Here is a 24,539-nt window from a genome sequence, read left to right on the forward strand (position 1 = left end):
GAGAGACAAACAGACCCATTCAAAGCAGCCAATGCCACGTATAACCATGTGAAATGTTAGAGTGTGTAGTGTAATCCCAAAAGTGCCAAAAGCAATGGATTCGGAGGTAGGCAGGCAATGTCATTCAAAAGGTGCCAAATGCAGTTGCAAGTCGGCCGGAGGTATGCAGGTAATCACTATAGTGCTGAGAGCCAAAGACTCCTGTAAAGTGCTGCCCATGTCAGGCCTGCCCCTTCATCTTTTAGGGGCAGACAGTCACACAAAAGGCATCCAGGATCATGCACGATATGAGCAAAACCATAGTCAAAAGATTGGCTCGTCTCAGCCAATGAAATTCTAGAAGAGGGTAGGTAGGAAAGGACCAGTGACATTGGTCTTTTGGCATGAAGAAGTACCCTATATTTCCTTAGAACCTTCTATAGGCTGTTCTCTTTCATGTGATCACTTGAGACACTTGGAACTTACTTCTGTACTCCAGGTACTTCAGTAAAAGTATTTTTGTTTTCATAATAAGCAAAAGTTCAGCTTATTTACCCGGTCATCACTATATGAAAAAAGTATTCTATGGTTTTTCTATGACATCTTAGTAGAAGGTTGCATAGCCTTCTCTATGTGAATATTTTCCATCATTGCTTAGAACTGAGAAGGACAAAAGTGTACTTGGATTGCTCCCCCTTCCCTTTCAGCAAGCCCTATTCCTAAAATGGCGTCTAGATGCAACTGTACACAGCTCTTGCTAACTAAGATCCATTCTAACACACAATTTAACACCCTCTCTGTCCCTTGGTAAATGTCTTGTCTATAACTGGGAATGTGACATTCCCCTATAGTAATAAAGCACTTGGGAACAGAAAACGGACGTCAATGCACCAAAATGTTAAGGGTAGCAGTTGTGACATCCTACTCTCTTTGACCTTTAGGACAGGAATTGGCATCATATGACCTTTGACCCTGATTTCTCAAAAGAAGTGCGGTCACATGACCTTAACCCTGCTAACATCACAATAAATGATGTCACTACAACGCAACACAGACAAATGTCTGTTTTAGATTTCATCTATGTTAGGGTACTGAAATGATATGCCAGAGGACCATTACTTGTTTTTCTTTGTGTTACAGGAACAAATGTATATTTGTCTAAAGAGAATATAGTCTAACAAAAAACAGAACAGCACTAGGAAAATAAATGGTTTATACCATAAACTTTCATGATTTAATATCTCCTCTAGTGTATAAAGGAACAATAAATATATTGATAAATCACAAGAGGACAAAATGCTGAATTGTATAGTACGTAGGTTCGAATTAATTGATACATAACATTTAATTGATACAGAACATTTATTGAATATGAACTATGTTATTTGTTTAAATGATTACTTGTTTATTATTAATACATTTATATTTATTATCTTGTTCAAGGCACTATCACTCGTGCTAAGCCCGGAGGTGAGAATTTTATTTAAACACATTTTTCATGTATTTAAAATAATAAAACATGGCAAGTACTTGTTTAAAAATGTGTTTATTTTTTATAGCTCTTTTTTATATTTAAAAAGAAGGGTGTGCATTGCGCTGCTGAATTTATTGATAAAAAACCTAAAGCATAATGTTCAGAACCCTGTGGGAGCTACAGAAAGTAACAAGTGTTCATGAAGACAGTTTATCTTCTGTTCTTGTAGTAGAAGCTGGTGATTTTTGAAGGTGGTGGGAAGTAATACTTGCCCTGAATTGTAGCGAGTGAAGCAAGTGAGCCCTGCCTCTTCTAGAAAAAAATTGGGTGTTCTTCTTGAGAAAACATTGAGAAATGGGCTCCAATAGTGCATTTCAAAGCCCAAGTTTTACATACATTTTCTCAAAAGCCTTAACTTCTAAAAGAACACTCATTAAGTTCGTTCATGATGTGCCAAGCCAATGAAACCTGACACTCCTCAGAAGTTGACCTCATTCTTTTCAAAATGTGCTATAGTAGCCCACATATGTAAAATAGCATCTCCATTGCGCCAGGGCCAGCATTTTGAATTGAGTGCCCCCCCCATAAGCCAAGGTTGATCCCACTTAGGCCAAAAGTTATATACCACATAACAGTGCCTGAATTTTGCTATGACTGCTGTGCATTACCATTGTCTGGTCTTTTATTTTGTTGTCGTTGCCTTCCTTTCCACACACATCGGTAGTCCTCCAATGGGCCAGGGCCACCATTCTGCTACTGGTGCCCTATACTGTTTCCTTAAGCCAAGAATAACCTTAAATATGCCAGCACCAGAATTTTGCCGTGGGTGAGCCGTATACCAAGTATTATCTTTAGTATAGCAGCACCAAGATTTATCTCTAGTACGTCAGTGTCAATTATTTTTTAACTTTCTTATTTTTGATTTTCAAAACAAACAGTTAACTTTAAGCGTCATGTAGATAATTATTTGTATGATCTTGGATACCTTGCCATTCCTCCTTGCGTTGACATAATTTTGCAGCATCTAAACATAGTTTCCATATTTCCTGTAAACGGTTGACAGGGCTAGTTCACACCTCTTCCCTCCCTCGCTGGCCCCCTCCTTCTGTTATGTGTACCTTCTTACCAATGGCAAATGTTACCTCAAGTATGCCAGTGCTAGTATTTTATGATAATTGTCTCCAATCTGCCAGTGGCAGTATTTTGCCATGGGTGCCTAGAATTATTGGAACATTTTAACCAAATGTTCTTGGGATATGAAAAGTAATTAAAGAGCACTATATCATGTGAGGAGATGACAATATGTTCAATGGTATCTTCAAAAAGAGAACTTCTTAACTTACCAAAAAAAAACACATTTTTGGTTTTTCCTTGGGGAATGTGTGATGAAACTGAACATTTTGAAATAACAGTTCTCATCTCCAGTGGTGCCTGCTATTAAATATGGACAGGGGTTGTTAATTTGGTTTTGCAGAAAGGAGGGAAGGCAAGTCAAATTAATCATATATTCTAGAATGATGATTGATAAGGTTAAGCTGAGGTTGTTTAGGTGACGGAAGGGTTGGAAAGTGATCTCAATTATCAAACTTGTAACTTTGTTACTCCCAGGATTTCTCTCTACCGCACCAGCATACATACAAATGTGGGGTTGCAATGTCAGTTAACATAATTGTAAAAAGGTGAATTTTGAATCAATCAACATGAAAGTTTTTATGCAATATATTTGTGCAGGGAGAAATTTCCCTTGCTAATGTTCTCCATTAACCTTCTCCTTCTCCTGACTTTGTTATGTCCTAATTGTAAAACATTATGGAACTCTTCGGTACGTGCCTGGCCATCTCTGAAATGGTACGGACAACATGCATACAAATCTTGGGAAACTTGGGAAAGGTCATGTGTGTTAAATCACCATTGCTAACACTGAAAAAAAAGTACTATTCTGATCTTAAAATAAGAGAAACTTGCACTCTTTATAAAATTACACAGGGCAAGAATGAAAGTAGAATCAGTTAAAACACTGACCTGTTAAGTAAATAGTTCTTGGGTCCAGGAATCACAACTTTGTGAAAACTGGTTGCTTTGGTTAAGGGGCAAGGTTCTACTGGCGGAATCCAATAATGAAGGTTGGCCTAATAGGTTAGCAAATATAATCTGAAAACTGTAATTCATTGAAAATGATTGCTAATAATCCCTTTGCTGCAACCAAGTGTGTTACCTTGAAGGGTTCTGAGATCTAAGGGGAAATAGAGACTGCTGCTCTAACCTTTGGTGAAGATAAGCCAAAACCCCAGGCCATCACTTAGAATTTCTAGTTTTCTTCTAGCATGACTGCCACATCTGGGGCCAGTTTTGGAATGACCTCCTTAGGCTGTATTGATTATAGACAGTTCCCTGCATTAGTAGAGGGGATAGAGAACACCTCAATGCACAGGATTATTATTTCCCCTTAAATAAATGGCAAACGTGTGCTCTCAGAATAGTATTGACTGCAGGCTTTCTCCCACCTACAGAGGAAATCCATGCACAGAAAATATTAAAGTACATTACAATATGACATAACATCTCTCATAATTCCAATGCAACTTGCTTTTCATTGACAGAAAAATTTACACATTGCATACAGAATAATTCTTTTTCTGGATAAAATTGGTCTGAAGCCACACTTTATTTACATTTCTTGAAAAGAAACGAATACAAACCATTAGCTCCTTGGTAATAGAATCATATTTATCTCTTATGGTTTTGCTTCTTGTTTCAGCTTTGCATGAAATTTTTAGACTTCGAATATGAGACAGCTTGGAATTAAGGAGATCCATAGAGACTTGTAATTCTTCGTAAAGGGGCTAAACAAAATAAAACAACATGGTTATTCACCAGCTTCACAGAGTAATCATCAAAAAGTACCCCCTGCTACATGCATCCTATGTAAGAAAGACAAAACTAAGTAGAAGGTATTGAAGGAGAAGCATAGATCTTGTAGCAGTTGAGTTTGTTCCTGACGTGCCCTAGCATGCTGTGTGCCCTTGCAACAGCAAGAGTCAGGTCAAATAAAAACAGTTCTTCATTTATTGCAAAATTGACCACTTTAGAGCAAAAGAGGAACACTTTTTGTTATGTTACCAAGTGCTGAGGTACAATCGTATTGATTGAAGAGATTATGGATACTGCGCATTAAGTGCACTTTATTGAACATGAGGTAGTTTACAATCAGCCATAGAAATAGCATGAGTACAAACTGTCTGCTATGTTAGCAAAGAGAACAGCCATTATTTGGCAATTGTGGCAGTCTGCAACCAACCAGGTGGAAAACCAGTTTAACCCAATGTTTTATTTTTTGTTTCAACTTCTTATATCATTATAGTACACAATATTCTACATTTGCACAGATTTTGCATCGGTATCAGGTCTGTCTATATTACAGTCTTAATTTTGAATCATTACTGTATAACTATTTTGCATTATTATTTTTGTGTGAACAGGGTAGAGTTTGACCATGTTTATTTCAAGCCATGACAGAGTCAGCAGGCCCAAAGATGTAGCAGTACATCATTATCCCAATGTCAGATATGGTAAGTTGAATGCCTTATTACTTACCAGTAATCTTCATTACTCCTGATCCTCATCCCATTCATTACAATATGAGATATATATATAGCTCGTGGACAGAAAAAAGGGCAAAAGGCGCGCTGGAGCCCCTACCCTTGCTCCCCACCAGGAGTACATAAGACATACTTACCAGGCATTCCTTCTGAACTACCAAGTCTCAATAAGAAGGGCAGCTGTCCAGAAGGAAGGGAGGGGAGTAATGAATGGGATGAGGAAAACGGGACGAGGAGTAATGAAGATTACTGGTAAGTAATAGGGCAATACCCCAGGTCCCTCCAGTCCTTGTCCCATTCATTACAATATGAGAATACCCAATCCAAGCATCCGGCACTTATAACAACAGAAAACACAATAGACACAACCACCACAGCAGCACCCAAAGTGATTTATAGCAACAGGAAGGAAGGAAATCAGGAGCTATCAGCCTGTTACATCCCAATCAAAAATTAGCATCATCACACAGCACATTCCGAAGCCGGTAATGCCGCACAAAGGTGTTAGAGGAGGCCCAAGTAGCAGCCCTGCAAATGTCAGACAGGGCAACTCCCCTGCAAATGTCAGAAAGGGCAACCCCCCTCAATTCAGCCCAGGAAGCCACCATCTCTGAGTAGAGCAACCTTGCACCTCCGCAGGAGGAGGAGAACCGGAAAGAGAATAAGCCATCTCAATCACCTGCTTAATCCATCGACTAATGGACAAGGAAGAAGCTTTCTCACCGCGTGGGGACACCCCAAAAAAACAAACAAGGAATTGGACTTCCGAAATGCCAGTGTGCACTCCAAATAGATAAGCAAGGCCCTCTTGAGATCCAATAAGGACCACTGAAGGTCATCCTCAGATGAACTCTCAGCCACAAAGGCAGGCAAAACAACCTCCTTAGAACAATGGAATTGGGAAGCCACCTTGGGTATAAAGGACAAATCCAACCGTAAAACAACCCCATTCTCAGAGAAGGGAAAGGAAAGGTTCCCACTCCATCAGAACCCCCAACTCCGCAAGGCGCCTGGCCGAATTGATGGCCACCAAAAACACAACCTTCAAAGAGACAAACTCAATGTCGACCAGCTCCAAAGACTTAAAAGGAGCCGCGATCAACACCTCCAGGACCAAAGGCAAATCCCACAAATGGAACAGAGGTTTCACCAAAGGGCGAGACAAAGAAAACTCCTTCAGCAAGCAGAACACCAAATCATCCACTTCAGACAGATTACCCCATGAGGACATAAATGCCTTAATCGCAGCCCACTGGGCCTGTAAGGTGGGAACAGGAAACTATTTCCCAAACCGTCCCAAAGAAACTGCAACACAGAAGTCATGGAACATTCCAGAGGGGACAAAAGGAGAGGCTCACAACTCCGTTGGAAATTCCCTCCAGTGGTGCCCATAGGATTTGAAAGTAGAATGCCTACAGGACTGCTGAATGACCAGCGCTAAATGCCAAGGGAACCCTTTGCACTGCAACCCCCTCCTCTCAACCTCCAGACCGACACATGCAGAGGTGGAAAGGCATAACACCGGCAGGGTGGCCAAGGTAGGGTCAAAGCATCCACACCCCAAAATCCTTCCTGAAGAGAGCGAGCACAAAACTGGGGCAGCTGAGGGAAGCATAAAACGTCCAGGAAAGAGACACCAAACCTCCTGAACACTTGCCAAAAGACCACAGTGGTCACATATTGAAACTGATGCAGCAGTGACCCAGCCGAAGTGCCCGGGGCCTTCTCCTCCGGGAAGCCCATATTGGACTTTACATGTCTCAACAGCTCTGGTAACATGACTCTGTCCACATATTTCCCTTTGTGCTCCTCTGCACCCAGACCCTCCTCCTCCAAATAAGAGGAATGGGAAGGTGGCACAGGGACCGAGTCCATGGGCTTCCGACTGCCCATCTGCAGCAAGGTCTCCCTGATCAAAAGCTTCAGTCTGGCATCATCACCTTCCCGCTTATGTTTAGAGCTGGGTGGGAATAGAGAAGAAGCAGAGGGAACAGGTATAAGAGAAAGGCTCCTCATTATGTCTGGGCTTCCCAGAATGTTTCCTCATGATAAAGAATAGTGCTGCCCTGCACAGGTCACACTTACCCCTAGAAGAACAGCAACAACTGACCCACAAAAGCAAGGGGTTGCAACACCACCACTATGCAGTTACTCAACCCTGGCCGGCATAATAAGGCATCAGGAATCCACTCCCATGATCCCACGCTGACGCTGACTCACACCAACACAGGTGCGTTTGCCTCCCAGCATGCCTGCAGCGTCCCAACCAGAAGCCAGGCAGAACAACCCAGAAGTGCCCTTCACCATGCACTCCCGGGCCGTCCCCCACTGTAGCATCAACCTGCATATCCACTGCATGCCTTCCATCCTTCCAACATACCGGGAGACTTGCACTATTGAGGCCCCAGCTGCAGCTGAAACGCATCTTCCTCCCGGCCCAGCCCACAGGAAGACACGCGCCTGAAACCCGAAATGGCACTGTGGCTACGGCTCCCCAGCTGCAAAGAGCTGTCCGTACACCAGCGTGCGTCCCGGAAAGCCCGGCAGGCTGGGAGGCACCACCAATCAGTGTACTGCAGAGCCTAGCAGCCTAATAGGCAATCCAAGAACTGCACGGACGAACTCCACCCCTGCCTAGCAGGAGCAGCACCCAGCACATCCTCGTCCCATTCTGATGGAAGGCATGTAAAAGAACAGAAGGAATGCTGGGTAAGGGGAAACAGTCGGAACAACGCGGGCAGACCCACGTGTGTTCCGACTACGTCGGCCCTACCATACTGGCCTTAACTATGCATATGCATTAACCATGCATATGCGTGGTTAATGCAGAGCATGGTCTAGCTGCTGTCTGCAGCTTGGCGAAGCAGGAAGTCACCAAGAAGAGTGGACGCAGTGAGGTAAGTGGGGCTGAGGCCAGGTTTGGGGGAGGGGTAGTTTGTATGGTTGAGAGGTTGTTTTCAGGGCTGGGGGATTGATTTAATTATTAGTGCTGGTCGCGTCCTGGGATGTTCTCTGGGTAGGGGGGTCGGGTTAGTTTTCAGGGCTGGGGAGGGGGTTGTCCTTTTCAGAGCTGGGGGAGGGGTTGAGGTCGTTTTCAGGGTTGGGGGTTGGGTAGTTTTCAGAGCTGGGGGGTCAGGGGTAGTTTTCAGGGCTGGGGGAGGGTTGAGGTAGTTTTCAGGGTTGTGGAAGGGTCGGGGTAGTTTTCAGGGCCGGGGGACGATCAAGGTAGTTTTTTTAATTAGGGTTAGGGTATTAGGCTTAAGGGCAGTGGAAGGGGATGGGGTAGTTTTAGGGACAGTGCAGGAAGGTGAGAGGGGGTCTGGGAACAGGATTTTAGGCCTGGGGTAGGGGAGGGGAATGGGTAGTCGGGGTAGTTGTTAGGGCTTAGGTGAGGGTGGGGTAGTTTTTTAAGGGCTCGGGGGGGGTCTGGTAGTGTTTTTTAAATAGGGGTTAGGGTTTTAGCCTTAAGGGCAGTGGAAGGGGGTAATTTTAGGGACAGAGCAGGGAGTTTGAGGAGGTCGGGTAGTGTATATTAAGGGTTAGGGACAGCGTGGGGGTGAGAGGGGGTCAGTGTATTTGGATCACAGGGCAAGGGGGGCAGGTAGGATGTTTGTAGCTTGAGGAGGGGGGTTGCGACCTTAGCCACGTATACCTCTTTACCATTGATGCTTTTACCATGAAATTGCGTGGTAACGGCTTGCGGTGGGAGAGGGGTAAGGAATGGGTCGTCGGGGTAGTTGTTAGGGCTTAGGTGAGGGTGGGGTCGTTTTTTTTTTAGGGCTCTGGGGGTCGGGTAGTTTTTTTGAATAGGGGTTGAGGTTTTAGGCCTAAGGGCAGTGGAAGGGGTCGGGTAATTTTAGGGACAGAGCAGAGAGTTTGAGGGGGTCGGGTAGTGTATATGAAGGGTTAGGGAGAGCGTGGGGGTGAGAGGGGGTCAGTGTATTTGGACCACAGGACAAGCGGGGAAGGTAGGATGTTTGTAGTTTGAGGAGGGGGTTGCGACTTTAGCCACGTATACTTCTTTACCATTGATGCTTTTACCATGAAGTTGCGTGGTAAAGGCTTGCGGTGGGAGAGGGCTAGGGAATCCAGCCTTCCTTTTGTTCATTTTTCTGTCAGCAAGATATATATATATATATATAAATGCAAAAAAGAAGGGGAGAACTCTGGGTAGTTCTCAGGTTTAGGTGGAGAGCGGCTCCTGTTAGAGCACTCTCAACACCAGCGACACTCTAGATCTGCTCACCTCCAATGTCTGTTTTTCTATCAAAGTCTTTGAGCATAGGATTAGCACAGTGCTATCCACGCCGAGATAGAAAAGGACAAAGTATTTTGCCATTTCTACAGCAAAGTCTTTAAGCATAGGACTAGCACAGTGCTGCCCTTGCCGAGCTGTAAAATGACAAAAGCCATTTATCACTCCAGGCACAGTATTACAGCTTTGAATTGGTAAAATACCAACTCAAGCCAACCTGAAATGAGTAAAAGCAACCCCTGACACAGTGTTTCGCTCTAATTAGAAAATCCTCTATTTTGTGATTAAACTGTTATAGCCAGTAGACTGCTTTAAGGTGGAATTTCCACATAATCATACACAGGGCAACGCCCAGTGATTTTCCTTTCAATTTATCACAAATCAAAAAAAGTTCAACTGTCACTCAGTTGTGACTAGGGCTAGTGGTAATGACTGGAGAAACCTGAAGTTACTGGGAGAAGGAGCTGGTACAAGATCTGCTTGCTAGAAAGGGAGCTGGGAGAAAGAACTGGGAATCATTGTCCAAACGAGCTCTGACTACACACTGTTGTGTCTGCCGCACAACCGTGTACAGCACAACCATAACAATGATAAGCATTGAGTAAGCAAATTAGGACTGTGCATACAGAGTTTGTTAAAGTGTCACATATATGATAAGCGTGGCTGTGGAAAGCTTACAGTGCAGGCAAAATGGCAGGTATTTCTTTTTCTTGATTTATTTTAATCCATTGAATTATTATTTTAGTCATAAAATGCACTGCCAAACAGAAGAGTGATACAATGAGACCGCATTTCCTAAAAGATTTTCACAATGAACTGAGTGCATATATGTTAGACCTGGGGGTCTCTAGTTGGCTGAGGTAGGTACCTTAGTCCAAATAGGGACCCTTGCTTCTAGTAAGGGAAAGGAGAGACACCCTCTTAGATAACCGCTGCTCACCCCCCAGTAGCTTGGCACAAGCAGCCAGGCTTATCTCCAAGGCAATGTGTAAAGTATTTGCAACCACACTTCCAGTAACACAGTGATAACAACACAAATCGACACCAAACTGATTTAGGAAAATAGTGGTATCTTTATCTAGAACAAATAGGATGAGACCAAATGACAAAAATATCCAGCAAATGCGTATTCGTAATATTTCACTGGGACGGTTATTAAGCCAACAATCACTTGTAGGTTCCTGCGGTATTAATGAGCAGTTCACGATGATCTAATGCAGTCCTAATGCAATGCTATGCAGTTCGTAATGCAGTTCGTAATGTAGAAATAAGACAGTCCTTAATGCATGTACTAATGCAGTTCGTAACGCAGGGATAATGCGGTTCGTAACGCAAGAATAATGCAGTTCGTAATACAAGAATAATGCGGTTCTTAATGCAAGAATAATGCAGTTCGTAAAGCAAGAATAAGGCAGTTCTTAATGCAAGAATAATGCAGTTCATAATGCAAGGAATAGCGCTATAAGCCAATCTGCGCGATCAGCTCAGGCACCACTAGGCCCCAACAACAGAGACAATGGTCGTAAACTTAAAGGGGCGGCCCCGGTACTGCTGGGCAGGTAAGGGCCGCTCGGGCCTCAGTGAGTCTAACGTGGTGCAGCGGGAGAGAGAGCAGAGCACTCCTGTACTCCTCCTGCAAGCCTCCCCAGTCCACTCACGCTTGCGGCTCCCGACCGGAGTCCAAGCCTTACCTGGGGGGTGCACTGCCTTGCTCGCTCTCTCTCTCCCCGCTCGTCAGATGTCCTGCTGGGCAGTCCCGATGACATTGCAGCTCCGGTGGTTGGGAACGCTGTAGCCAGACAGGTTACGGCGCTGCCTTCTCCTTCGTTGATGATCTTGGGCAGATTCCTCTTGGTGAACAACGTTCACAATCCCTTTCACCTTGCAGCTTCCTTAGCTTCCAGAAATCATTTAGCGGCGGTGATCCTTACTCACAGCCTCAGTTACGCTGACGGTTCGGGCCACAAACAGCAATGCAACAGTGCGGACGATGTTTCACGCTGCGGGGGCAATGCGGTCACGGGGCACCTTGTAAACAGTAGCACAGACCACACGGCAGTCTTCCAGTAATCATTTAGCACATTGCGGCTCGAGCAGGCGGCGGCGATCCTTACTCACAGCCTCAGTTACGATGACGGCTCGGGCCACAAACAGCAATGCAGCAGTGTGGGCGATGTTTTATGTTGCGGGGGCAATGCGGTCACGGGCACCTCGTAAACAGCACCATAGACCACACAGCAGTCTCAGGCATGCAAAAGCACAACACACTAAGTGTCGCTGAGACACGGTTGGAAACTTTGATGTTCATGAGTTTCCACAACAGGGGACCAGCTCTCCTCAGGCCCTTGGAGACAAGTTACTTCAGGACACAGCACACAGCAAAGTCCTTTCAAGCAGGGGGACACAACACGCAGCAAAGTCCCTTGTCCTCTTCTTAGTCAAATCAGCAAACTACAGGCCAGCCCCAGAACACACAGCAAGGGCAGTCCTTCTCTTCAATCTCTACAGCTGTTCTTCTTTGGCAGAGGTTCCTCTTGATCACAAAGTAGTTTCAATCCTTTTTCAGGCTTGAGTTCAGTCTTGAGATCAGGGGTTTCAGCTCTCACATCTATACCCCTAAATTGTATTTTATTTATTTATCAAGTTTTATATAGCGCGTGAATAAGATCCCGGAGGATATCAGAGCGCTTTACAATAGGATGGAAGGGAGGACATAAATGCAAGATCGACATCAAATAAGAATAAGCAACAAGACTGAACACATAATTACAGGACAATTGGGTTAGGGAGATTAATACATTGAGCAAGTATTTATCGGGTTGCGATGGGTAACCATTATGCGGTAAGGAAGAGCAGTAACTAATGAAGGTACAATGGTTGTAGGATCACAGACTTTGAGCAGGTGAACTAGCCCAATTAAGGTAAGAATTTGTTCATTAGGAATCTGTTGGTTTCCAGATTGAAAGCAGTCGTTGAGGAGATTCTATGTACTTCCGGTGAAAGAGAGTTCCATATCTTTGGGGCAGCGCCAAAGAAGACTCGGTGACACGTTCTCTTTTTGCTAAGCACGAATGGTTTCAGGAGGAAAGTGTTAGTGCTTCTTGAGCCTCTATCGCCACAGGATAGTTTGAGCTTTTGCGCTAGATATCTGGGAGTTTGGAAATGAAGGGCTTTGTTAGTCACAACGGCAATCTTTAACTGAATTCGGGCTTTGTAGGGCAACAATTTAAGTGATTTTAGGACTGGGGATATGTGTTCATTTCGTTTGGCACCTGTAACCAGTCTAGCTGCAGTGTTCAATGATGCCCTTCGTGGAGCCAGGGTGTATTTGGGAAGGCCACAGAGCATAGCGCTGCCGTAGTCTAACCTCTGCAAGACAAGCGCTTGGACCACCTGCTTGAAATCAGTTTGTGGAAGGAATGGTTTGATCTTTCTGAGTGTCCTCATCAAGTGGTTAGCTCCCTTGAATACATTGCTGATATGATTCGTCCTATTAGGTGCTTGTCCAGGGTGATTCCGAGAGATTTGGCTGAGTCTATGATGAGAGGGGTGCAGTTGAAAGCCGTGAGGTGATTCAGCCAAAGGTCTAGCTTGGGGATATGATTCGGAGGAGAGATGAGCAGGAACTCAGTTTTGGAGGTGTTGAGTAGGAGATAGCTCTTGGTTAACCGATTTTGCGTAAATGTAGTGTTGAGTGAGATGATATTATCCGGGGTTGAGATTTTCAGATAAAGTTGTGTATCATCCGCATACATATGGAAAAAAATGCCAGTGGAATTTAGTGAATTAGCTAATGGTTCCAGGAAAAGGTTGAAGAGGATTGGCGATATGGCGGTCCTTTGGGAGACACCCATGAGTACTGGAGAGGGTTGGGAGAGGGAGTGGTTTGCCTTTACTCTTTGTGATATGTAGTGGAGGAAGGATGAGAACCATTGTAACATCAGACCGGAGAAACCCATCCTGTTCTTCAGAATGGATAGGGGGTTGTCGTGATTAACCGTGTCGAATGCGGAGGACAGGTCAAGGAGGCAGAATTCATTTTGGTCAAGCATTTTTAAAATGTCATCCAAAAAGTGAAAACGAGAGCCGATTCAGTGATGTGCCCCTTCCGAAAGCCAGATTGATGCTGGTCCAGGAGTTGGAAATTCTCAATGTGAGCACAAAGTTGGGATTGAATTGAGTGCTTTTTTCAAGGAGATTGACTAGGGTGGGGATGTTGGAGATAGGGAGGAAATTATTGAAGTCAGCTTTGTCTGCGTTAGTTTTTTTTTAGTATTGGTGATACCTGAGCTGCTTTTAGGCAGTCGGGGATCGTGCTTTGTGAAAGAGAAGTGTTTACAATCCTTATCCAGGTGGGGATGAGTATATTCTTGGTTTCTTTGAAGATGGCCGGGGCAACGGGTCAATGAAGTGGTTAGACGGGTTGATTTTCTGAAGGATCTTGTTGATGTCTTTTTCACTGAATGGGGTAAAACTGCCCCATGACGCATAGTTCTTGGTATTGGGACTGATAGGTTTGTGCTTTACTAAAATGTCAAGGGATGGGGCAGACCCGGAGGAAGGCAGTAGGGCCTTTTTAGAGGCGAGCTCGACGGCGATGAGTCTTGATTTCTCAGTGAAGAAGGCAGCAAGATCATCACAGGAGGGTGGGCTGCCTCAAGAGTCAGAGTGGTTTGGACCTATCACTGATTGTTGTTTAAACAATTTGAAAAGTTTCTTAGGACGGTTAGAAGCTTGATCGAGTTGGAGTCTGAAATAATCTTCCTTAGAGCTCTTGATTTGTTTGTACCATGATTTGTTTGTACCATGGCTTGTTTATTTTTGTTGATGTATCTTTTTGTTGGAGTGGAGCAATGCCATCCATGATGTTAGAGATGGTTGAATTGTATGCGTCGGTTAGAGACTGAACCTCAACCAAGTCAGTCTGGGAGGAAGAAAGGGCAGATTTACAATGGGCAGCTAGTTCACCTGAGTTTTTTGATCTGAGGTCCCTTTTCCAGGTCTTTGATTTCGTTCGATGACTCTCCCTCCTCGACACCTCCTTGTTAATATAAAAGAGGATGCAGTGGTGGTCGGACCAATTGCAAGAGATAATGGTATCCAATGTGATGGACTGCCCTTTCGAGATAATGAGGTCTAGAATTTCCCCTTTATTATGAGTTGGTTGGTCACAATGCTGAGTCAGCTCTAGGTAATTTAAGAATGATTTAAGGCAGGTTACAGAGTGGTCATTGGGGTTCGGCCAGTGAAGGTTGAAATAACCGAGAAAAATTTGGAACACGGCTGAGTCGACATTGCCTGAGATGATTTCAATAATTTGCTCGATGAACGGGAGGTTCTCTCCCAGGGGGTGATAGAAAGTGTCTAGTGTACAAACCGGCGGGTTATTACTTGAGATGCCGAGTCAAAGGTAATCACATGATGAAGGCGTAGAGGACTCCAAGTGAGAAATTGAGAGAATGTTTCTATGAATACAGGCTAGGCCCCACCCAGCTTCAGAGCTCTGTCTAGCCTAATTAGGTTGTGAGTGGGAAGTACTAGGAGGTCTAGGTTGGGAGTGGAGGTGGGTTTTAGCCAAGTTTCAGTGAGGATGATAATGTCTAAGTGGTTGAGTTGGATGAGGTCGAAGATATCGGAGGCGTGTTTATTGGCTGACCTGCAATTAAGTAGTACACATTTAAGTCGTAACAGATTTAGTGGGAAAGGAGTCTGGGTGATGTTTACTCTAGTGAGATTGTCTTTATTGATGACCCTGAGATTGTGAGGAGCTTCTCTGGGTTAAACTGAATGACTTGTATTTTCTTGGCGGGATCAAGTTGGAGTTATACCTAGAAGAGTAAGAGTTGTAAAGGTCATTGAGATCTTTGGGCGCCAGGTCAGATTCAAATCTTCTGGGGCAGGAGGGGGCATTAGGTAGGCGTATAGTTTTTGAGATGGAGGGGGCTAATAACTGGCCAATATGATCCCTAACCCTAGGGGAGGCACTGGGCACATTAGTGGATGCGAGGAAAGAGCTGAAGTCTTTGTGTCCAGGGGGCTCTGAGCCTGGTCCCAACCAGACCTGGGTGTCTTCTTGCCAGTGCATACCATCTTCCTTTGATAGTGAGGGTCTGGTTCCCAGATGGATGCTCTGCAGGAGCTGGAGCCATCCTTTTGTAGCAGCAACACAGTCCTCTTCACATCCAGGGGGCTACTCCTCCCCCCAGATCAAATGCAGGAGAGCCTGTTGCTGTCTCACCTACTCCTCTCTGGGGTCAGAACACTTCCCAGACCCTGTCACATCTAAACCCAGACAGTTAATACACAACCAGGCCCACAGGATCGTTTACGACAAGAAACCACCCACTTCTAAAAGCGCGATTTTTAAACACACAATTCGAAAACCACCTTCACAAAAAAGATGTGTTATTAAATTCTGAGTTCAGGCACACTAAACACCATCTTTCCATCTTATGCCTATGGGAAGATATGCTGGAAACATGTGATACAGCATTCCCCATTCTGCCCTATGGGCTAAATGTCCTTGCAACAGTGAAAAACGAATTTGGCAGTATTTCTCTGTCAGGACATGGTACACACCTTAGTACATGTCCTACCTTTCACATATACTGCACCCTGCCCAGGGGGGTACCTTGGGTCTACTATAGGGGTGTCTGATGTGCATAGAAAGGGAGGGTAAGGCCTGGCAAGTGGGTGCACTTGTCAGGACAACAAGGCAGTTAACAACCTGTTCGCAGGCACTGCAGTGGCAGGCCTGAGATCTCTTTTTAGGGCTACTTGTGTGGGTGGCACAACTAGTGCTGAAGGCCCACTAGTAGCATTTGCATTACCAGCCCTGGCACACATAGTGCACTTTACTAGGGACTTTACTAGTAAGACAAACTTACAAATTATGGACAACCAATTACCATAACACTTTATACAGGGAGCACTTGCACTTTGACATTGATCAGTAGTGGCAAAGTGCCCATAGCATCTAAGTCGGCAACATCATGTCAGAAAAAGGTCTAGGAGGAAGGTCAAAAAGTTTAAGGAACTTAAGACAAAAAGGGCCAAGTCCAACAATATATGTTAACCATTTATTGAGAATGTTCTGAAGACGAAGGAATGGTAAATTACTTATGACATGAGGTCAGAAGGTAGAGCAAAAGAAAGTTGAGAAAGGAAAGAAGAAGGAAGCTGCAATGGTTGTACATCCACACAGTGCCAGTTTGTAGCATTTTAGCAAGCAGATTAATGAATAACAAAGAGAAAGCCAGTACTAATCCAGCTAAAGCTAACAGTATAGATGGTGAACTTCCAAATGGGTTGTAGCAAATAAATGTTGATTATCCATAAGGCTCCTCTAAATTGCAAAGAGTTTGAGAATGTCACTGGATGTTTCAGCCTGCTAGACAAATAATCTCCTGGCAATGTTTTGTCCCGTAACTGTTCATATTATTTGCAACTGTTGGGAAGGGTGGGATAGAGTGGCATTTCGAAGGGGCTGGAGCATGAAGCTTGTGGCTAACATGACAGAGAATCTCTGGGAGCATATCAGCAGTGATGTCAGCAGCCATCTTGGAATGTTTTTTTTTTTAATTAGAAAACCCATTCCAAAATTTGTCATTGGATGTTTATGTAGTGTCTTCAGGAATGTCCATACATGCAATTGAAGAAAGAAAATTGGCAATACCTTTAGCTCAGCATTACCAATGCTTTACCAATGCTTACTCAGAAAGCAAGTGGATGGGCTCGACCTCGAATGAGCAACGCATATATGGGACCAGTGTTCCCATACTGTGTCTGGTTTTTCCTACCAAATACTAGTGGGGATGGTGACATTGAGGTAGTTAGAATGTAGCGGAGTGGTATCCTAGGTGCTGAATTTGTAAAAACAAATAAGTACCAAGGCCCTAGGTATTTCATAGGAGACCACTTCAGCTTGCACCACTCACAGTCCAAGACAATGTTGCTAAAAGCCAAGGCCATTGTTACCTAGTAACCATTACACTTTGGACAATCCCATCTGACCCAAAGCAGCGTACATTTTTTAAATATATTGAATTAGTACACACAGTTGCTGATATGCTCTGCTACAAAGATAGACAGACAATGTCATCATGTGGTGGTGGACTGTCAGAAATAAGTGCAGTAGCAAACACTGGCACAAATTGAGTACTGTTGTATCGCCTTCAAGGACCATCAATCTGGGTAACTTTAACAGAGATTTTTAATGAGAAACATATATTGGTGCAATCATATAACAATGTCAAAAAATAAAAACATATTCGAATTGTATGCACTTTTTTCATCTGCACCTGATTCGAAATCTCAAAATACATATCATATGTAAGTGTAAACCTTGTTTAGTTGCCACTTCCAATAAAAAAATACTTTTTGTTTTTACAATTTTTTTTGCAAAATATTTTAATCAGTCATTAAGCATTTTACGAAAATGTAAAAAAAAAAAGCTAGGGCATCTGTAAGCCATTACTGTAATTGTTATGTCAACGTGGAAAAATAAACAAAATTTGCTGGAGAAATTATTGCAATTAAAATGTCATTCCAGTTGCTAGACAAAATGCTAAAAACCTTAAAAAGGGCTAGCACGTGTGTTCAAAACCTTAAGCACTAGCATACCGATTGTTAACACTATTATTTTTTTGTTAACAAATATAATGAACAAAATCAATGAGGAATGGGGAATGTTTATTTTATCACAAAGCATTTGGGATGTACCAAAGTGAGCAAAACATCTAGGGTCTTTTTTATTTCTGATGTAGAGAAACTGCTGTTCCGTCCATCAATTGGGGCAGTATAGTCAAATGATCGGGTTGCGAATGTACACCCAGTTGCTCATAGAATAAAGGAACATCAGAGCAATTCAGAAAAAAAAGTTTGCAAGTCACTATGACTGTCTACTTTGAGTTAGTTAACTGGCAAGAGCAAACCCATAAAACTCTCCACGAAACCACAACAACGCTTTCAGAACTTGAAAAGTTAAATTATTTCACTTTTTTAGTTACATAATGAAGAGCAATACAATTACCTCAATTTCAGTCAAAACTCGGACTTTTTCATACGGATCACTTAAATATGTTTTGCTTTCCTTCATCTTTTTCTTAAGCGCCTTTAATAAATCAACAATGTGGTGGTGTTCTGTCTTATAGTTCTTCAGATAGGCCAACGCAGATTCAAGCTTCCTGTAAAAATACAGCATATTAAGAAATTGGCATGAGATTAGTCAAACTTCACTGACAAGAGAACCAATTGATCAATTCTAATGTTTTATCTCCTTATCTCTGTGAGTGTCCCAGCTCCTACTTCATGGGGGAGTGTTCAACTCATAGGAAAGGTACACCCCTCCTTAACTAAAACCAGAATAAACGGAGCACACCCTTTGATCCTTCATTAACCTGACAGAGCACATGAAATAAACTCGCCTATTCATGTCTGTCTCACCAGAACATTTGCCCTGACACCGGCTAGGCCCGATTAGCCTACATTAGAAATGCCCAGTTTGTGCCTGAATGTGAGGCCTTCTCTATTACTTCTTGGTCCCTGGGCAGCTGCGGGTCTTGGGCTCTGGTGGTGCCGAAAGATAGGGTTTACCTTAAGGGTGGTATGAGAGGCAGCATGGCCACTTTATGGCTCCATTTAGCCACTCAGGTGTTTTTCCTCATCAGTGGTAGCCGCTCCATTAGAGCGGAGGAGTGCACCCCCCGCCACCACCAGCAAATAAAACGATAATAAAGTGGATTTAAACTTGTTTTATTTTAGTTTTATTTTAATCCTCAGGACCCTCCCCCAGGACTCTGACGAGTCTTGGGGGCGGGTCCAGGGGATAATACTGCTGGTGGGGAGTGGTGGGCACCCCCTTTTCTGCGCATGAGGTGCATGGTAGACTGTCTCAGGCCGGCCAAACCCTCATGCGCAGTGACGTTCTCTCCATCCCCAGCTGCATTGCTGGAGCTGGAGAGAGCAAACTCTGGCTCCCGGTCTGCCTGCGAGTGCAAGTTTTTGGCACCCAGGCCAATCCCCACGCTGCTTTCATGCAGCGTCAGGATTGGCCCAGTACATTCTTGGAGCCTGTGCCCAGAATCAGGAAGAGCGCAATGCGGCAGGAGACGGAGGCGGCAGTGTTAAGCTAAGCTTATTTATTCATTTATTCCACAAACATCTGAAAGTACATGGCACCCAGGTGGGGAGTCCCTTTCCTTCATAATGGTTGCCCGGTGCAGCCAGGTTGCAGCCGCTGGTGCCTGATTGGTCTTCTTTCCTCTAAAGTGTGGCATGCACACAGAGGGGCAGATTTACAAGCCCATTGTGCCACTTTTGCGTCACTTTTAACATGGAAAAAGTGACGCAAAAGTGGCGCATGGGGTTTGTAAATCTTCCCCAGAGTCTCTAGCTGTGTTACGAGCAAGCCCTCATGGATGGAGCAGCTCTTCTAGTTCAGTTTTCCCTGACTTGTTAGAAGCACAACAGAGTCTTTGGTGCGGTCTCTAAGCCGAAGATTGAACGGTTGGCAGGAGAAAATTGAAAAAAAAAAACCTTCATTCCCCATCTACTTCCTCCATTTGTTCTGTGTGGATTTCAGATTGTGTCAACTCCACATATGGGGGCTTATTTATGAACCCGTGAGTCACTTTTGAGCCACCGGTGCGTCACTTTTTGTGACACACCAGCCGCGTAAAAATGTTGCGCCATATTAAAGAAGTGACGCATCTAGGTAGATGTGTCATTTTGTAAACCCCTGCGCCACATTAAACGTATGCCAGGTACAACGCAGAAAGGATCGAAGAAGTGAAGCAGTAATATCTAAGAGATTTCATAGCGCCACGTCTAGGACGCAAATGCGTGAATATCTTACGCCTGCCTCAAGGCAGGTGTAAAAATGATGCAGGTACTTTTAACAAGGGACTTGCCCATGTGTAAATGACACATTGCTGAAGTTGCGTCACTTTTGTTACACTCCAGAAATGCGTAATTTTTGCGCCTACAGATACGTCAGAAATACTGCTGCATCTGTAACTCCTTGTGAGATGATGCGTCATACTGTAAATATGACGCATCATTGCTATTGCAAGGAGGGCGCAATGAAAAGTGACGCATCACTGTTTTCATGCAGCTATGAGTCACTTTTCATACATGAGGGGTTTTACCTTGTTGCAGTTCCTATGTGGGAGGAGAAACCTCTGGTTGGGATGTGGGATCAAGTAATTAAGAACAAAACAACACCAGCCAAGAGCTTTATGTCCTTCAGTTCTCTGCATCACAGAATCATCAGAGGTTATCTGTGGAGGATTGAAATGATGGTAGAGGATAATGTGAGTGTATGCACCCTCCCTCTCCCAGGTGGACTACCGCTGATGGTGTCAGGAGCTCTATCCTGTGTGGGTTGTAGGTGAAACTGTGGGGCATCACAGTAGGAACCTGAAATAATGACCCTGCCCAGTTGTCTCCCTTACTAATGAACAGGGATTGTTTCATCTACATATCCAAGAATTTAGTTAAATATTTCTTTGCTCGTTTATTCAAGGAGGGGAAATATGGTACAGGCCCATTTTACACTGTTGATCCAAATTAGTCAGCTGAGTTCCATCTTGGATTTTGGTTAGTGGATGGAAAATAAGATCAAGACAGAGTCCCTTGAGGGGTTATTTGGAGTTGCTCGCTGAAGCTGACAAGTCTGAGGGAACCGGCTATCTTAGGGTCTCAACAGGGACATGTATTCTAAGTACTTTTCCTTTGGTAGAGCGTCATATCCTCTCTTTCGGGGTGACTACACCTCAATAAAGTAAGGTCAGAAATGTGGGAAGGAGATTCACAGGAATGATAGTCATCAGTAAATGATTTCAGCATTTCATTCACACAATATGGAGCCCAGTCCCAACGAGAGAAAGAGTACCTATTTTCCAGTTGGCATGTGTTGTTTGGCTTGCTGCTTTTCTCTAGCAATTAGCCAAAACTGGTGTCTTTCTGCAAGGACCTATCTCTGCCTAAACGCAATGAATGGACCTCAATGCAATGGCATAACAAAAGTTGATGGGCTGAGGGGGCCCCTGCAGCTCGCCCCCCTCCCTCCCGCACAGCAGGGGCTGAGGGAGCCTGTATTACGCCACTGCCTCAACGTTAATCTACAGTACAGTACAGAGTGGCAATGTGACTTCAACTCGGTTGAGCAGGCCACTAAAACCCGAAGAAAAATTAAGTTGTCTTTATTTTTCTGTTTGGCTCTTGAATAAGTCACATTTTCCATCTCACCAGCCGCCTCTGTTTTCATCAGCTAGAACCTTGGCGGACGAGTCGGAGCTCCTTGTCCGTTGTTTAAACCAACGTCAGGGTTGCGCACAGTATTTTCCAAGAGTGAAGCATACTCCCTCCGCCAGTGGAGTCTGTTTCATCATTTAATGTTCACTTACCACTGAATGTTTTGCAAGGCTTCGTACTTCTATTGACTTTTACTGGTAGGGAGTGGCCTCTTGAGTCATTCCCTGCTGTTGTCATTTCACAAAAGGACTGACCTTAATTTGAGCCGGTGGTTGAAGGTAGGGCCCACATATTTTTAATCATCAGACTTTGACCCCAAATATGAGCGTGAAACGTGCATGAACAAGACAGAAAAAACAGTGGCAAACTGCGACTGAGGTAGGAAAGACGAACCTGCCAGAGTGTGCCACAGGGTTGGGGAGGTGATACTGGTGGAATAAAGAGGCTTGAGTTGAAATTAAGACCAAACAGCCTTGGTGTCTGGAAACCCCGCCATTTGGCAGCACTGCTGAGAGGCTTGGATAAAAAAAAAATCTGCTCTGGCAGTTACTCCCTCACAAACTAGGCACTGCAGGAGGAGCTAAGCCCTTTCTCCTGTGGATTCAGAAGCGAGTCATTTGCCTCTCCAAGGCAAGGTGGTGAATGATTCAGAAAGACCAGAGCAAAAGATACACTTTTACATGGTTTTGATGATTCAGAACATGGTACATTTTCCCTTAGAACAGCCTCTCAGACACATAAAGGGCAGCATGTCTAGCTCAGAAGCTGTTTCTTGGGGTAGGTCGAAATTTCAGGCCATGTTTATGACCCAGTTTGCTTTGCTCTTGCACCACACAACATGGTTCAAGAGTGACGTAAACACTTAAGTCATATTTTTGAAATGACGCAAAGCGTTCTGCAGCACACACAGAAAGAGGAAAAAGCCTCTCTGGATTGTTTTTGTGCAGGAAGGTGCCCCTATCTGCTCAAAAACAATCCTGCCTACAACACAAGCACCCTTGCACAGTGGTGCAAAGGTGCCTTTTTTGGAGCTAGGCTGCCAAAATGGCTCTAGCTCAAAAGAGAAGGACAGGAATGCGCAGTATTAGATAAATACTGTGCATCCTTGCCCTTTCCCTGTGACGCAGGGAAGCACAGCAAGGTGACTTCTGCGCTACCTAGTGCCACCAAACTCGTAAATATGGCAATTTGTGTTTTTCAAGCTATCAAGGATATCAGTGGGTGGTGCTTTTTGGACAAACATGCCCTGGCCTCCATATTCTTTGCCACATTTACTACAGGGAAAGAACTCTGATTAGATGATTATTGAAGACTGAAGCCTGTATCAGTGTTAGAGTGTGACTCCCCTTTCACTAGTACTTTTCCAAAGACTGTATTACAGAAAGTGCCCTGGGGGCAAAAGTCTTTGGCATCCATTTTTTCTACTTTGGTATTACAGAAAGTGGCCACAGGCATTTGAGCATCCCCTTCCATAATATGGATTGTGCCATGGAACATTCCTTATTTTGCAACTCCAAGGAAGGGGGTATGGCCAACTGTAAATGAATAGACACCTTTGTCCTTGTGCCTGCACCATATCAGAGAGTTAGTGCAAGGGTTTCCCTGAACCCCTGTGTCTGTTGGCCTCAAGCACTGTACTGGACACTCTATGGACAGCTAGGTATTTATTTTATTCTCAGTTGAGGGTGCCTGATTTAATAACAACCAACCACATCATTTATTATGAAGGTATATGGACTTGTACCACAAGCTCAAACATCCTAAACGAGGAGCAGCACATGGTCTTTTGTGGGATAATTTATGAAGGTAAAGCACAACATTAGTTTCAAAGCGATGATAGTCTCAGGAACACCTTAACACAAAACTAACAGCCATTTCAATGTCCTTATATAACTAAATCTAAAAGTCCTTTTCTTTGCGAGACAGCACACTACTGCTTGTTCGAGTTCGAGTCAACTTCCAGTGGTTTTTGTATGACGACACCTTTGAAACCCCAAGAACTACTTTTACAATTTTTCATCCTTTCCTGTACCATGCTTAATTATTGGACTCATTTACCATTAAAGCCCTTTTCATTTTTAACACTTCCTTTAGTGTGAGGTAAATTGTGCTCTTTTAATATCTTTTAATAGTCGTAATAGTCGTTAATGAACTAGATGTTTTTTATAGATTCCTTGTCTTACTAATAAAAAATCTTTATCTCAAGTGAGGTTGAAATTTTTAGAGCTAAATCTCACACTCATCATCGTCTGTGCGCAAAGCTATCTCAGTCTAAGTTCTATGTGATTTTCAGTTTAGTGACAATGTATGCCCTTAAAATGGACATCAGTTAATTTCTTAATGTGTCTCATAGGAGAAGGCATTTAAGTAGGTGAGTGTCGACACTTAACAGTATACGCAAACAAAACAAGCATTGGCATAGCCAAAATTGTCTCGCCTTTGGGACCTTATAAGTGTTTAGTTATCCAGCTCAATATCCCTTCAGCAACAACATCAACTGCTGTATGGCTAAACACTTATAAGGTCCCAAAGGCGAGACATATTGGCAATGCTTGTTTTTGTTAAGTACTCAATTGTGTCCATTTTGGCAAACTTTTAGGTCTGACGTGTGCTGGGGCGAAGAGGGAACTGCTGATCAAGAGGAGCATTCATTAATATACACAAACCTTATTAAAACGGCACGGCAGTGAACAAATCTGGAAAAAGTTACTACTGATGGGCAATTAAGTTCACTTCCTGGCTTGAAGTGGGTGCCAAAGTGCATGCGTGTGCAGGTGGAGATGGAATGGGTTAAAGTACTACTCTCATTTCCAATAAAATAAAGGACCACAAGGTGATCACTTAACAGTTACATTTATAAAAGGGATAACATATCAGCGAGGTCTGAATTGATGCGTGTTCAGAGTTGCCAGTTTAGATTAATCACGAGAAGATACGTCATTCCGGGGCCCTCCGTTTTTCGGGGGGGGGGGGGGGG

The 24,539-nt window shown here is 43.9% G+C and overlaps 1 protein-coding gene across 1 annotated transcript in view; it reads right to left on the minus strand.

Moving 5' to 3' along the window:
- The window catches only part of SYNE2 (spectrin repeat containing nuclear envelope protein 2), a 1,843,566-nt gene that overhangs the window by 898,036 nt on the left and 920,991 nt on the right, over window positions 1–24,539 (minus strand). Inside the window, exons 76-77 of the mRNA XM_078660317.1 lie at window positions 18,339–18,492; window positions 4,153–4,296 (exon numbers count right to left, since the gene is read on the minus strand). Coding sequence (XP_078516443.1) covers window positions 4,153–4,296; window positions 18,339–18,492 — 298 coding nt within the window. The remainder of the gene's footprint in view (window positions 1–4,152; window positions 4,297–18,338; window positions 18,493–24,539) is intronic.

Source organism: Lissotriton helveticus, chromosome 9, assembly GCF_964261635.1.
Source record: "Lissotriton helveticus chromosome 9, aLisHel1.1, whole genome shotgun sequence".
Taxonomy (NCBI): domain Eukaryota; kingdom Metazoa; phylum Chordata; class Amphibia; order Caudata; family Salamandridae; genus Lissotriton; species Lissotriton helveticus.